The 14,554-nt window shown below is 46.7% G+C and overlaps 2 protein-coding genes across 2 annotated transcripts in view; both read right to left on the bottom strand.

The window, feature by feature from the left end:
- LOC311146591 (cilia- and flagella-associated protein 57-like) overlaps positions 1 to 8,463 on the bottom strand; it is a gene marked incomplete at both ends in the record, with an annotated part of 31,489 nt that extends 23,026 nt beyond the window's left edge. Inside the window, 8 exons of the mRNA XM_084183113.1 lie at positions 141 to 254; positions 2,462 to 2,627; positions 3,259 to 3,398; positions 4,723 to 4,875; positions 5,003 to 5,186; positions 6,931 to 7,190; positions 7,725 to 8,038; positions 8,307 to 8,463. Coding sequence (XP_084039239.1) covers positions 141 to 254; positions 2,462 to 2,627; positions 3,259 to 3,398; positions 4,723 to 4,875; positions 5,003 to 5,186; positions 6,931 to 7,190; positions 7,725 to 8,038; positions 8,307 to 8,463 — 1,488 coding nt within the window. The remainder of the gene's footprint in view (positions 1 to 140; positions 255 to 2,461; positions 2,628 to 3,258; positions 3,399 to 4,722; positions 4,876 to 5,002; positions 5,187 to 6,930; positions 7,191 to 7,724; positions 8,039 to 8,306) is intronic.
- Positions 8,464 to 10,437: 1,974 nt separating this feature from the next.
- Positions 10,438 to 12,362, bottom strand: LOC311146238 (doublesex- and mab-3-related transcription factor 1-like; the record flags this gene model as incomplete). The annotated part of the gene is made up of 4 exons (XM_084182742.1): positions 10,438 to 10,514; positions 10,876 to 11,008; positions 11,227 to 11,489; positions 11,810 to 12,362. The coding sequence occupies 4 exons, from the start codon at positions 12,360 to 12,362 to the stop codon at positions 10,438 to 10,440; spliced, it is 1,026 nt and encodes a 341-aa protein (XP_084038868.1).
- Positions 12,363 to 14,554: the final 2,192 nt, after the last annotated feature.

Raw genomic sequence — 14,554 nt, 5'->3', positions numbered from 1 at the left:
TTTTGATATCATTTATACACAATAACAAGTCAGACAATACAGAGGTGTAGTAGCGACAGTCAGCAGGGTTTCAGTCTCTGGGGGAAGCTATGTTTGGTGACTATAGGACCACAGCTTTTCCTGCTCAGGTAACAACACACCTTTCCATTGTGACCCTTCAGATTTAAGAGGTTGTCAAATGTAGTGGAGGAGTAGATGTGGATGACGTTTCCGTTGACAGCAGCAAACATGTGTCCCCCATGGCTGAAAGCACACTGTGAAGAGAGAAAGAGATACAAGCAACAAGACATGTTTTATAATTCCATTGACCGCAATACAATATTCATTCATTTAATTTGTCTGACAGTATCTATAGTGAAGTTTATTTTGACATTGAGTCCTTGTAACACACACACACACACCCCTCCATACACTCCTCCACACACCCCACCACACACCGCTCCACACACCCCACCACACACCGCTCCACACACCCCACCACACACCCCACCACACACCCCTCCACACACCGCTCCACACACCCCACCACACACCCCTCCCCACCCCTCCACACACCCCACCACACACCCCTCCACACACCCCACCACACACCCCTCCACACACCCCACCACACACCCCACCACACACCCCTCCTCACACCCCTCCACACACCCCACCACACACCCCTCCACACACCCCTCCACACCCCTCCACACACCGCTCCCCACTCCTCCACACACCCCTCCACACACCCCTCCACACACCCCACCACACACCCCTCCACACCCCTCCACACACCGCTCCCCACTCCTCCACACACCCCTCCACACACCCCTCCACACACCCCTCCACATACCCCACCACACACCCCACCACACACCCCTCCACACACCCCTCCACACACCGCTCCCCACTCCTCCACACACCCCTTCACACACCCCTCCACACACCCCTCCACACACCCCACCACACACCCCTCCCCACACCACTCCACACACCGCTCCACACACCCCTCCCCACACCCCTCCACACACCCCACCACACACCCCTCCCCACACCACTCCACACACCCCTCCACACCCCTCCACACACCGCTCCCCACTCCTCCACACACCCCTCCACACACCCCTCCACACCCCTCCACACACCGCTCCCCACTCCTCCACACACCCCTCCACACACCCCTCCACACACCCCTCCACACCCCTCCACACACCCCACCACACACCCCTCCACACACCCCTCCACACACCCCACCACACACCCCTCCACACACCCCTCCACACCCCTCCACACACCGCTCCCCACTCCTCCACACACCCCTCCCCACACCCCTCCACACACCCCACCCCACACCACTCCACACACCCCACCACACACCCCTCCACACCCCTCCACACACCGCTCCCCACCCCTCCACACACCGCTCCACACACCCCACCACACACCCCACCCCACACCACTCCACACACCCCACCACACACCCCACCACACACCCCACCACACACCCCTCCCCACCCCTCCACACACCCCACCACACACCCCTCCCCACACCACTCCACACACCCCACCACACACCCCACCACACACCCCTCCACACACCCCTCCACACACTCCTCCACACACCCCACCACACACCGCTCCCCACCCCTCCACACACCCCACCACACACCCCACCACACACCCCACCACACACCGCTCCACACACCCCACCACACAGCCCTCCACACACCCCACCACACACCCCTCCACACACCGCTCCACACACCCCACCACACACCCCTCCATACACCCCTCCACACACCGCTCCCCACCCCACCACACACCCCTCCATACACCCCTCCACACACCGCTCCACACACCCCACCACACACCCCTCCATACACCCCTCCACACACCGCTCCCCACCCCACCACACACCCCACCACACACCCCTCCACACACCCCACCACACACCCCACCACACACCCCTCCACACACTGCTCCACACACCCCTCCACACACCCCTCCACACACCCCTCCACACACCCCTCCACACACCCCTCCACACACTCCTCCACACACCCCTCCACACACCCCTCCACACACCCCTCCACACACCCCTCCACACACCGCTCCACACACCCCTCCACACACCCCTCCACACACCGCTCCACACACCCCTCCACACACCCCACCACACACCCCACCACACACCCCTCCCCACCCCTCCACACACCCCACCACACACCCCACCACACACCCCTCCACACACTGCTCCACACACCCCTCCACACACCCCTCCACACACCCCTCCACACACCCCTCCACACACCGCTCCACACACCCCTCCACACACTCCTCCACACACCCCTCCACACACCCCTCCACACACCCCTCCACACACCCCTCCACACACCCCTCCACACACCGCTCCACACACCCCTCCACACACCCCTCCACACACCCCACCACACACCCCTCCACACACTCCTTCCCCCACCTCTCTGCAGCCCCTGACAGTGAACTCCTTGAAGGTCCTAACATCGTCGATGAGCAGGTTCATGAGGCGCAGCTTGTCGGAGAAGCCCACCAGGATGAAGAGACCAGAGGGGTGCAGGGCTACGCTGAAGGCCTCCTCCTGGAACTCCTTATGTAGCTCCAGCACACTGACACAGGCAGGAGGAAAACACTCTTATATATAATACACCATTAGCATAAAGCTGTTGTTGATGGGCTATGCTCCAGGAGGAGTAAGTAAGTACCTTTTTGTGCAAATCAATTTCGTGAAAATCAATTTCGTGTAAATCAATTTTGTGCAAATCCATTTTGTGCAAATCATGCTTTGGAGCCAATAGGAGATTTTCACTAAAGTTTGAATTGAGCGTAGGTTTCTCAAGTCGGGTGACCACATTTAAAATACTCAAATGTGGGACAACAAGAGTGTAGCCTACATGAATATACATTTGTTTTAAAAAAATCCGTACATTAGTGGTGTTTTAATTTGTTGATAAAATGCGGGACATGACTGTTTGGTTGCGGGACGCGGGACAATGGGCCAAAATGCGGGACTGTCCCACAAAATCCGGGACATGAGGTCACCCTGTTCTCAGGTTTCGTCCCACAGTATGAATAGAATGGAATGAAAAGCGCTGAAATATATAACCTAGAGACAACAGACGTACACTAATGGAGAACACAGTTGGGGTTGATTCCATTTCAATTCAGTCAGTTCAGGAAGTGAACTGAAAATTCCCATTTACATTTTTCCCATTGAAAAGCAAAGAGATAATTTCTTACTTGGTCTCAAAGTTCCAGATGCGTACGGAGTGGTCCAGGGAGCATGTTGCGATAAGGGGCTTGCGGATGCAGATGGACAGGCCTGTGATGATGTTGGAGTGAAACGAGTGGGACAGGAACTCAAAGTGGGCTTGCTCCCCCTGGTGGACAACACAGAGAAATGGAGGTTAGTGCAAGAGGCACACAAGCCTTTCAACGTCCCAATTCTATACTCTTCTGCCCAAAGTGTGCACTTGTTAACTTACTTTCAAGCACCAATCCAATTATTTGAAATGCACTGGGAGGAGTGCACAAGTGCACACTACGGGTGCAAGGATTGTCTAATGGGAAACCAATATGGTAAATATACTTCACCTAGTCATATTCACGCTCAATCTCGGGCTCTCAACTATATTGCTCTGACCAATCCAAGGATTGGAAGGAAGGAAGGACAGAATAACAAAATAAAGAAAAGTAGAATTTGGACCGAACCTAACCTGGACCTAATCCTGCTGACTGCAAGCCCAGTATGCTCTAGCATGCAATGCCATAACAGCTGTTCACCTTGCACACAGCCATAAAGACTATATAATATACCAGGGGTTCTCAAAGTGGGGTCTGTGGCCAGATCTCAAAATATTTCAACAAAACAAAAACGGTCTGTTTGAGATTCAGGTTGGAGGCTGGTGGGAGGAGCTATAGGAGGACGGGCTCATTACAATGGCTGGAATAAATGGAGTTTCCATATGTTTGATACTGTTGCATTGATTTCATTCCAGCCATTACAATGAGCCCGTCCTCCTATAGCTCCTCCCACCAGCCTCCTCTGCCTCAAACTTGTATCTCAAACAGACCGTTTAAAAAATGCTTGCTACTTCCTCATAGAGAATTATGTCATACTGCCTTGGCTGAGCTGGCCAATCAGCGGTCTACTCGTATGAATATTTTTTATGACCGGTATACGCCCACAACATTCTGTTGTTGGGGTACGCCCACACCATTCCAACACAGAAAAGTAGCTTTTTAACATACTTAATTACCTTCTTTTTTTTTAAAGAAAACTATTTCACTCATATTGTAATTAATTATAGGTCATATTTCATAGAAATCTGTAAACACTGGGCAGTTACTTTAATACTTCTTGTATTATTTTTTTTTTTACATAAATGCACTGTAATTTAAGATAGAAAACTGCAAAATGTTATCTCTTCCCCATGACAAAATGTGTAGAATTACATGAAATTAGCTTGAAAACTGCAAAATGTTTTCTCTGATGCCAAGAGGAGGTCCTTTAAAATGTTCATTCCCAGAGACTTGGTTCGTCCAGCGATGCACTGCCCAAAGTCATAGTAAAATTCCTTGTATGCTATTTTTATCTCACTCAAGTTGTGTTCTGACTATGAGGGGTTTCCTGATTAATTTTCTAACACAAAAGGGGTCTCTGGCCCCCCTGTACTATACATATAGGCCAAGATCACTGCTCACCTTGTTCATCTCAGCAGAGGACAGGGTGATGCTGTAGAGCTGACCACGGTCCGTACTGGTGACCAGGGTCTCCTCTGACGGGCTGATACACAGCGTGACCATCTCCTGCTGCTCCGCATGGCTCGGCTCGTTGCTGCACAGGTCCGCAGGGATCTGACACACACACACACACACATCAAATATGCCCCCCCCCCCTCCACACACACACACACACACTCATTTCAAATGAATGAGACCATTTAGAAGTCAAGTTATCGTGTGATCCACACATTGCCATTACCCTGATCTCCCTAGTCTTTCTGTAGTTGTCCTTCTCCTCTGTCTTCTCAAACAGACACACGGTCCCTGGGCCGGCGGAGCAGGCAAAGCCCTTAGAGTAAGACGTGATGGCTGTGACTCTGGGCAGATGGGCTGGGGCTGCTCCCTCTGACTTGGCCTCCTCTGGCTTTCTCCTCTCTAGTTGTCTGGGCCGTGAAAGGACAGTCATTTGTTATCCATTTGAGCATTACATCTGTTTATGATTAGGCTCAGACAGTCCAATTGTCAATGGGGTATAAGTGTGGTAGGATTCCCCTTGCAGGAAGCATTTCTAGAGACAGGTAGCCTAGCGGTTAAAAGCGTTGCGCCAGTAACCGAAAGGTCGCTGGTTCAAATCCCTGAGCTGACTAGGTGAAAAAAATCTGTCGATGTGCTCGAGCAAGGCACTTAACCCCAATTGCTCCTGTAAGTCGCTCTGGATAAGAGCATCTGCTAAATGACAAAAAAAAACATTCTGCTAAATAGCTGCTTGTAAGCAGCCAGTGCTTAAAAAAACTAACTACATTGTCATTGCATAACACTTCGACAAACCAGAATCGTCCAATGATTTTAATAGAACGGGCTTGGAAGCAATTTGACTGGGTGCAATCGCAATGGCTTCCTGTTATTGTGATGCAATAATTTCCATGGTATTTTGGAATGTTCTATCAACTGATGCTGGATTGCCATGGTAATGTAGAATGTTCATTCAAATTATGCTAACTGATGTGGCTTGCGTATTTTTTTTAAATAGATGCGGTAAAGAGGTCAATGGAACGCAGACCGTTGGGGGATAGAAGAAGGACGCTGGATAGGCGCACATTCAACAAATCTGATCTAATAAAGTGGATATTTGTCAAATTCGTCATGATTAATGTATTACAACAGACCCACAATGTGGTTACTAAAGTCTGATTTGGATATATTTGGCAATTTTCGCAGCACAACATTTAGAAGTAGCCACTTTTCAAGTTCAGAAGAAGTGACTGCTAAACGCTAACTTCCGTTCGTTAAAGCTGGTTAGCATAGCTAGCATACAGAAATTAGTGGTGGTAGTCAAAGTTGTTTTTTAACTGTAATGCAGTTGATTGGTGACGATGACATGAACATGTATTGGGGTTGACATCCATACAAGCATTATAAAACAATGTTTACCTCAACATAGTGTGAAATACACACATAAACAATAGCCTAAATGTAGGCTAATTTTGCTGTGGGGCAATGAGGAGATTCGGGATCTTTCCCCCACGGCATCTTTCCCCTACGCGTTTCCATGGCATTTCCATTGTTTTGGTCGAGTTCCATTGACTTCTACACCGCATCTAATGTATGTCAGTTGACTCAACAAATCACAGCACAGATTAAATGGTACACTTCCTGCTTTTACTTCCTGGCATGGGTCTAGGAGAGAATCTCAATTGCATACTCCTCACGTCCTCTCTCCTCTCTCCATGCCTCCTTCTCAAAACTCATTGGAGGAAAAGTTCAGAGGGGAGGGACCTCTGGCTTTCTCATCCAATTTGTTTTGAGAAGGAGGCGAGGAGAGAGGAGAGAGGACGCGAGGAGTATGCAATTGAGATTCTCCCTAGGTTCTTCAACCTAGGCATGGGTACACCCAAAATGGCTGCCAGTCCACCCATTATGCCATCATTGACTTGAATGGAGACGCCCTTTCTATTCATTATATTTCTAAAAGTCCACCACTTGAATTAACTTGCCAATAATAATAGTTATAGTGTTTAATAACATGTATTAAACACTATATGTTACAATTATAAAAGAGCCCTAACAGTTTAATGATCCCTGGCTGGTTAATGAATGTGCTCGGGTTACTATAAAGGACTTTGTGACAAATACTGCTGTAACTATTTTTTTGTAAAAATGTTAGATTGATTGATAATCCTGTCTGACCTGTCTGCCTCCTGCGTGGCAGGCTTGGTGGTGACGCTCATCTCCCAGCGCAAGTCACCTGACTCGAACACCAGCAGCCTGCCCGTCTCTGTCCCCGCTATGACACGCTCCTCGGACATCCAGGTGTGCGACAGGAAGTTCTGGGACTCCAGCTTAAGGAAGTTGGACTGCTTCAGGGCGCCCTCGGCATAGCGGAAGAGCTTGAAGACCCCATTGCCACTCACACAGATCTGGGTGTTGTCCTGCGGGTTAAAGCTGACCTGGGGGTGATGATGGGAGAGATGAAGATGATGAAGATGGGTCTTTGTGATAGAAGGTATGTAGTTATGATCTTGTTTATTGTGTGTTTGTGTGTGTGTGTGTGGTTGAGTATGTTATGCTCTGTAATTGACTTGGACTGAAATAGGTTCTGGTACTCATTTTGGGTGCCGGTACTGTTTATATTTAGGTGCAGGAGCTCCACAATACTTTTGAGCTAATATTCTATAAGAGGAACAGGAGCTCAAGCAGTAGAAAATCTGAGGTGCCGGTACTCAGCTCGGGTGAGCTCCTGCCCAAGTCAAGCACTGGTTATGCTTAATTTTCGGTCTATCGATTATAGGTGTGTGTGTCTGTGTGTGTACGTGTGTACGTGTGCGCCCATAAGATATGTACATCCACAATTGTAGCTCAAAATGTCACACTTTTGTTTTCATTTCACCATTATTTGACCAGGATAAAATACCATCATGAAGTAAAGGCCCACTTCTCCCCTCTCTTCTCTCCTCTGGCCTGCCTATATCTGTCTCACACACCTGGTTGATGGGGTTGGTGGACCCCGTCGTCTTCACTGAGGCCATGACCTTCTGCTTCTCCCACATCCAGTAGAACAGGGTCCAGTCGGGGGCTCCTGCCTGCCCTATCAGGTACTTGGAGTCGGGGGAGAAGGCCATGGAGACAAACTCCAGCACCGGGACCTCTCCCCCACTGAGCACCTTCCTCTTCCGGCTCTGCTCGTGCTGCAGGTCGTACACGGTGATGGTGCCCTTCTCACCACGCTCTGACACGGCCAAGTAGCGGCGGTTGGCGCTGATGGCCAGGGCTTGCATACCCTGGCTTTTCTCTGTGCCTATGAGGAAAAATGGAGGGGTAGTGCACTACATAGGGAATAGGATGCCATTTGGGACGAACACCTAATGATGTATATGAGGTTTTGGTCTTTGTAATTTTCATTTCATGTAGCATACCTTTATTTAACCAGGCAAGTTGATTGAGAACACGTCATCATTTTCCAATAAACGTAGCTAGCTAACTAAACGCATTTGATACAGTATGTACACCGCAAGAGAAGATAAGTATAGCTACAATTGTTACTGTTATCATTTGGGAGCAACTACCTGGAATGAACCTCTGCCATCTCTGGTCAATGTTGTAGCGTACACAGTTGTTTCCGCATGGGAAGATGACAGTCTGCTCATCGAAGTAGCAAAGATTATTTATCACTCCTGTCCGCAATCCGAAGATGTAGTGACACTGGGCTACAATCGAAGCCATTGTTCAATCAGGTGGCACGTTATTAGAACCAATTTTTCGACTGTCTGTAAGTCAAAGCACACACACACACTTAGCTAGCCAGTCTGTCATGCAAACATGCAGCCAGGCTAAATTAGCTAGCTAACGTTAGCAGTTAGCGTTAGCTGAGAAAGTTATGTTTGCAATGCAAGCTAACTGGCTAGAAAGACACCCACTCTCGTGCATTGACACTAACCTGGTCCGTAGTTGAAACTTTGCAAAGGTAAGGTTAACTAGCAAGTTATGCACGTTTGGAACGTTTAGATAAGTGAATCCGTCTTTCTAAAAAAAGTTTTCGTGCATCATGTTTTGCAAAACGGATGTGTTCTTCTGGTGTGTGTGGTTACCAAGGATACATGAAGCCGGAGCGATACCATAGCAACCATGGAGAATGCTGCGCAATCCTGGACCACTGGAAGGCGCCAAATACTGCACATTCTCTAGATGCGAGTGGCTTTGGCATTTCAATGATATCTAACTACTACTTATGCAATTTATGCGGCCTGATCATTTTAATATCAACTTCAGAATCATTTTTGATTGCACATTACTGTAACTACACTGTATAACAATTTATGCTCAAAATTAATTACATTTGAGTACATAAAATAATAAATAAATTGGTCATTTAGCAGACGCTCTTATCCAGAGCGACTTACAGGAGCAATTAGGGTTAAGTGCCTTGCTCAAGGGCACAGACAGATTTTTCACCTAGTCGGCTCGGGGATTAGAACCAGCGACCTTTCGGTTACTGGTACAACGCTCTTAACCAGTAACCACATACTGTATCAAATGCGTTTAACCACTAAACTATCCATTTTTAATCCATGGATCTGTGTTTCAAAAACTCCCAACACTCATCTGTGACACAAGACAGTATTAATATTCATGTACACATAATTGATGTCGGTTGTAATTGGCTTATCCACCAACTGGCTGTTTGAAGTATGAAAGAAATATAGCGGTTCGATGTATTCTTTTGATACTTCCTCATATTCAATATTCCCGGTGTGAAGGTGGGTGTAATGTAATGCTTCTCTGAATTAGGATCAATATTTAAGAAATATTGAGAGCAATAAGGTCAGGCTAAAATGATAATGTAACCTTAAAACTATAAGCTATTCCTTATGTACAAATGTGATATTAGCAATGACAATGCGCTCCTGTTTTTGCCGTTTAACAGTGAATCCATATAGATTTTCTCCTGGTCCAAGAGTCACTGTAATACAAATAAATTGGATGTGTTGAGTTTGACTGGTCTGACCATCTGACAGTCAACGGAGTCACAAGAAGCACCCAGAGAGGCTTTACAAAGAGATATTCTTCTTATTTGTACTTGACACTAAAAACGGTATCAAATCACACAGGCCTTTACATAAAAGCAGCTGTTTACGAACAGGGAACAGCATTGATTTTCTGTTATATATATATTTATTTCATGAACACTGCAACATGGCTGTGAACATAATACAGCTGAACTGACTAATTAACTGAATGAGGAAGAAAACATTGTTCCTGATAAAGATAAGCCAAAACAAATGACTCGTAATTCAAGGCCAATACATTTTTTTTTACCAAACAAATATGGGATTATATTTGACTATCACAACTGCTATAAATATAAGACTGTTAAAAAGTACTTATTAAATCATTTTTTTAAAAATTGCTTCTGTATCTAAAAAGTAACACATTTCAATTTTTTCCTTACAGAAATGATAGCAGATTATTGTTGTGTTGTTGTTATTTTATCCAATGGTTGTTATTGTGTGTTAAATGAGAATTGAAACCCCTGTGCATAATGAACTACACTACGGGGTGTAACATGGTAAATGTCAACCGTGACTTAGCTAAGTCTTTGGTGCCGTAGAATTACACAACAGAAAGGGTAAAGATGATTTTTCTCAAGTGGATATATGTGGTAAGGCTGTCAGGGTGCCGACCACATGGCCTTCGCCCTCACACAGTGTTCTGGGAAGAGGAGTCGTTTTCCATGGAGCTGCCCTCGGACCCTTGGCTGCTTTGGGGATGTCCACCTGTAGTAGGCCAAAGGAAAGACAGGGCAACATCGTGAGCATGCCAATCGAGTTGTGTACCTCAGTTAACACCATGTGTGGTCAGAGAATGTAGAAGTAGATGGTATGCACTGAGATTATGTTTGACTGTGTATGTATGGCAATAATATCCGCAAGAAACAGATAAATATAATACAATTTGGACAGGCGTTGAAAAACGTTGTCCTAGCTCTTCCTGTACTACAGATATGTTCCTCTGTTCTGCTATTATCAGTTGTTAAATTTTTTGTTGTTGTTTTGTTACATCCTCTGTAGCATTGGGGCCCCAGTGGCAGAGCAAGTGACAGTCTCTTGACATTATGCATTCCACAAACACACATACCTGTACCATGTTCTCTGTCCTTAGGTAGAGAAGGCTGTGGTGGTGGATGCGACCTCCGAACCAGCTCCTCCGGGTAGCTTCCAGGACGAATGTCACTGCCAGGGAGGTGAGGGGCAAAGGGCGCTCTGCCACCCTGGGTGCAAAACATACACATTCACATACAAGCAAACTTCCTTTTTGTCAGTGTTAATTTTCACCAAAATAACTATGCACTGTCATGTCATAGTATGTATAACAAATATTTCATCTGTCATGTCATAGGCATACTGTAATGGCCTCAACTGTAAAGCTCATTTTGACAGCACATTTACTTAATTATATATTTTTAATTCTAATGATTTTTGGACTTACGTTGATAGGACCTGGCTCAGGTGGGTAGTCCATCGGGCCAGGTGGTGGAAAGTGAGGAAAACCCATTGGACCATGTCCGACCTTGAAAGACCCTGGTGGTGGCAGCGGCATGTTCACCAGAATGGCCGGACAAGCCGCATAGCCATTGGGGTAACGCGAGTAGAACTTGAAGGGGAACTGCATGGCCACCATTTCTCCAGAGTACATGTCTCTCTGGCCGCCAACCTCCGCTATAACATAGTCGCTGGGGAAATGTGGGCCGCCTGTGGTGAGGAGAGAAGTAAAAAAATTATGTACGTGCGAGTTGTACATACAGAATTGTGTGTAGGCTACATACTCATTTATAGAACACCGCAGAAACGTATCCCAACAAGACAATAAAAAGGCGCCAAATTAGAGCTGTTAAATTCGCTAGCTACCTAACGTTAACCATGTCAGCTAGCTACCGAGTTGAGAACGTTTATCAACAATATTAAAATGTATATCATTGTTTTTATTATTATGTTTTTCAAGAATATAGCTGGCGCTACAAAAACACATGCATGTTGAGTGAAGTTACTCAACAAAATAATGATCCACTTACTTCGACTCATCACTGAAGGCGCATCCTGAATCCCACTCCAAGGTGCCCCATAACGACCATCTTCCACACGATGATCACCACCTCCAGGGGTGTTCCATGGGCCGAGGCCATCCTTGGCAGACTTGTCGTCGGCCACTGCTGCCATGGGGACCTCCATCTCCGCATAGGTCCTGCCGTCTGCCTCTTTAAACCGTTGTGGTGGCATCTTGATGACTGTCTCTGTACGGGTTCCAGGGCCAGGAGACATCACCCCAGATGTGTCGGGCAGATGAGCGCTTTCCTCCCGGCCGCTCAAAGTGCCATCAACCGCTGTATCACCCGGCCTTGACCACGCCAAATTAAGTGCTGATTCTTCTTTGTTAGTTTTCTTGATCCGTCTTTGGAATGCCATTATTTTCGTTCTCTCTGCAATCAGAGAACATTTCCAACAGTTGCATTTAAGAAATTGACACTGCCCAGAATGTCCCTTGAGTTGAACAATGAATCCATGATTTCTGCATCTGGCACACTTCGGGTTTCTCTGACTTTTTTGCGGTTTGGAAACATTTGACATGATGAATTCTACTTAGCTAGCTAGCTATCCGCGATCAAGAAGCCTGCAAGTCAAGCAAAAGTGATCCGAAAATTGCTTAATTTTCCCACTGATTTTGTTGCTAGCTAGGCTTGTCACGATCATGAGCTTTCAGTCAAGAGACTTTTCACTCAGGAACCACACAATTTAAAACGGCGCGTGCCACGTGACGTGAAACCTTGTATCTATTTGGGCGTGGGAAAAGTTGACAAACATTGTTCCCATGAGTGTGGCAAATTGAGTGCCAAAAATACAAAATGTAATTTAGTAAGTTTCAGAATGGGCTCATGCATGCTGATTTTGCACGCAATGTCTTATCAATGTGGAATTAAATGTAAAACACTATATTTAACATTATACTGTAAATATTTGTATGATTTATGAATAATTTATAAATGTAAGGTTAATTAATTGTAGTTGAAATACCAGCAGAAATGGCTACTTTTCTTCAATTAAACCTAAACTATATCTAAACACAGAAATCTGAACACACAGAGTATACCATTCTTAAACGAATGATATGAAATTTACACCACCCCATCCCATTTGTCATTTGTCAACCATAAAATAAACTACTAATCGCCTGATAATGAGGCCTCTTCAACATAAAACCTCATAATCTTATAGTGTATGTCTGCTAGGGTCTGGTTGTATGTGTTGCCTAGGTGATGGGGGAGAGGAGGTTGTGATTTATGATGGTGTCACTCAGCTGCCATTAGGCTGTCTATGCTCGGCTGCACAACTCAGTCAGTTCAGATGTACACCAGCCTCCTGGCTCTGAGGTTCTGCGGGGAGACAGCGTGAGACAATCCCAAAACCACTGAATAGTATCCGAGTGTGAGTGATTGAAAGTACAGAACAGTGCTTGTAAGGCAGCAGCGACTGTGGCGTACATGCAAACACTATACTGTATACATTACATGAATAGCCAACACCGGCCGGGGCTCAGTCTGTATGTGGACCTAGGAGTATGATGGTAAGATTATACTGCAGGGCATCCAAACTCAAAACAACAGTTGTGCTAAGGGGAATAATGAGGTTCAGGATACAGTACATGCGTCCTGTTCCAATACGCTTCAATCCATCCTTCCTTCCATCCTTGATGTAATCACTGATCTGACATCACTAGATTGGTGTAAGCAAGCTTTCCATTACATACAGTAGCGTTCACCAATTATGTAATGTCAGAACAGTGATAACTTAAAGGAAGGAAGGAAGGATGGATGCGTCTTAGAGTATTCAAACAGGGCCCATGGTGTCTTCTGGAAATGAGATCATTGACTGGATATAAGGTGACAGATGCAGATCAACTAATTGGCAACTATTTGGCAACTCAGCCGAGACAGACCCACCACCATCAACTCTCACAGCATTGGTATAGGCTGTGGGAAGAGACTGGCATTGGTATAGGCTGTGGGAAGAGACTGGCATTGGTATAGGCTGTGGGAAGAGACTGGCATTGGTATAGGCTGTGGGAAGAGACAGGCATTGGTATAGGCTGTGGGAAGAGACTGGCATTGGTATAGGCTGTGGGAAGAGACTGGCATTGGTATAGGCTGTGGGAAGAGACTGGCATTGGTATAGGCTGTGGGAAGAGACTGGCATTGGTATAGGCTGTGGGAAGAGACTGGCATTGGTATAGGCTGTGGGAAGAGACTGGCATTGGTATAAGCTGTGGGAAGAGACAGGCATTGGTATAGGCTGTGGGAAGAGACTGGCATTGGTATAGGCTTTGGGAAGAGACAGGCATTGGTATAGGCTGTGGGAAGAGACTGGCATTGGTATAGGCTGTGGGAAGAGACTGGCATTGGTATAGGCTGTGGGAAGAGACTGGCATTGGTATAGGTTGTGGGAAGAGACTGGCATTGGTATAGGCTGTGGGAAGAGACAGGCATTGGTATAGGCTGTGGGAAGAGACAGGCATTGGTATAGGCTGTGGGAAGAGACTGGCATTGGTATAGGTTGTGGGAAGAGACTGGCATTGGTATAGGCTGTGGGAAGAGACAGGCATTGGTATAGGCTGTGGGAAGAGACAGGCATTGGTATAGGCTGTGGGAAGAGACTGGCATTGGTATAGGCTGTGGGAAGAGACTGGCATTGGTATAGGCTGTGGGAAGAGACAGGCATTGGTATAGGCTGTGGGAAGAGACAGGCATTGGTATAGGCTGTGGGAA

The sequence above is a fragment of the Coregonus lavaretus genome, assembly GCF_964263955.1.
Source record: "Coregonus lavaretus genome assembly, chromosome: 19".
NCBI lineage: Eukaryota > Metazoa > Chordata > Actinopteri > Salmoniformes > Salmonidae > Coregonus > Coregonus lavaretus.
Note: the sequence above shows the minus strand (reverse complement) of the source record. Positions and strands in the feature narration are given on the sequence as shown.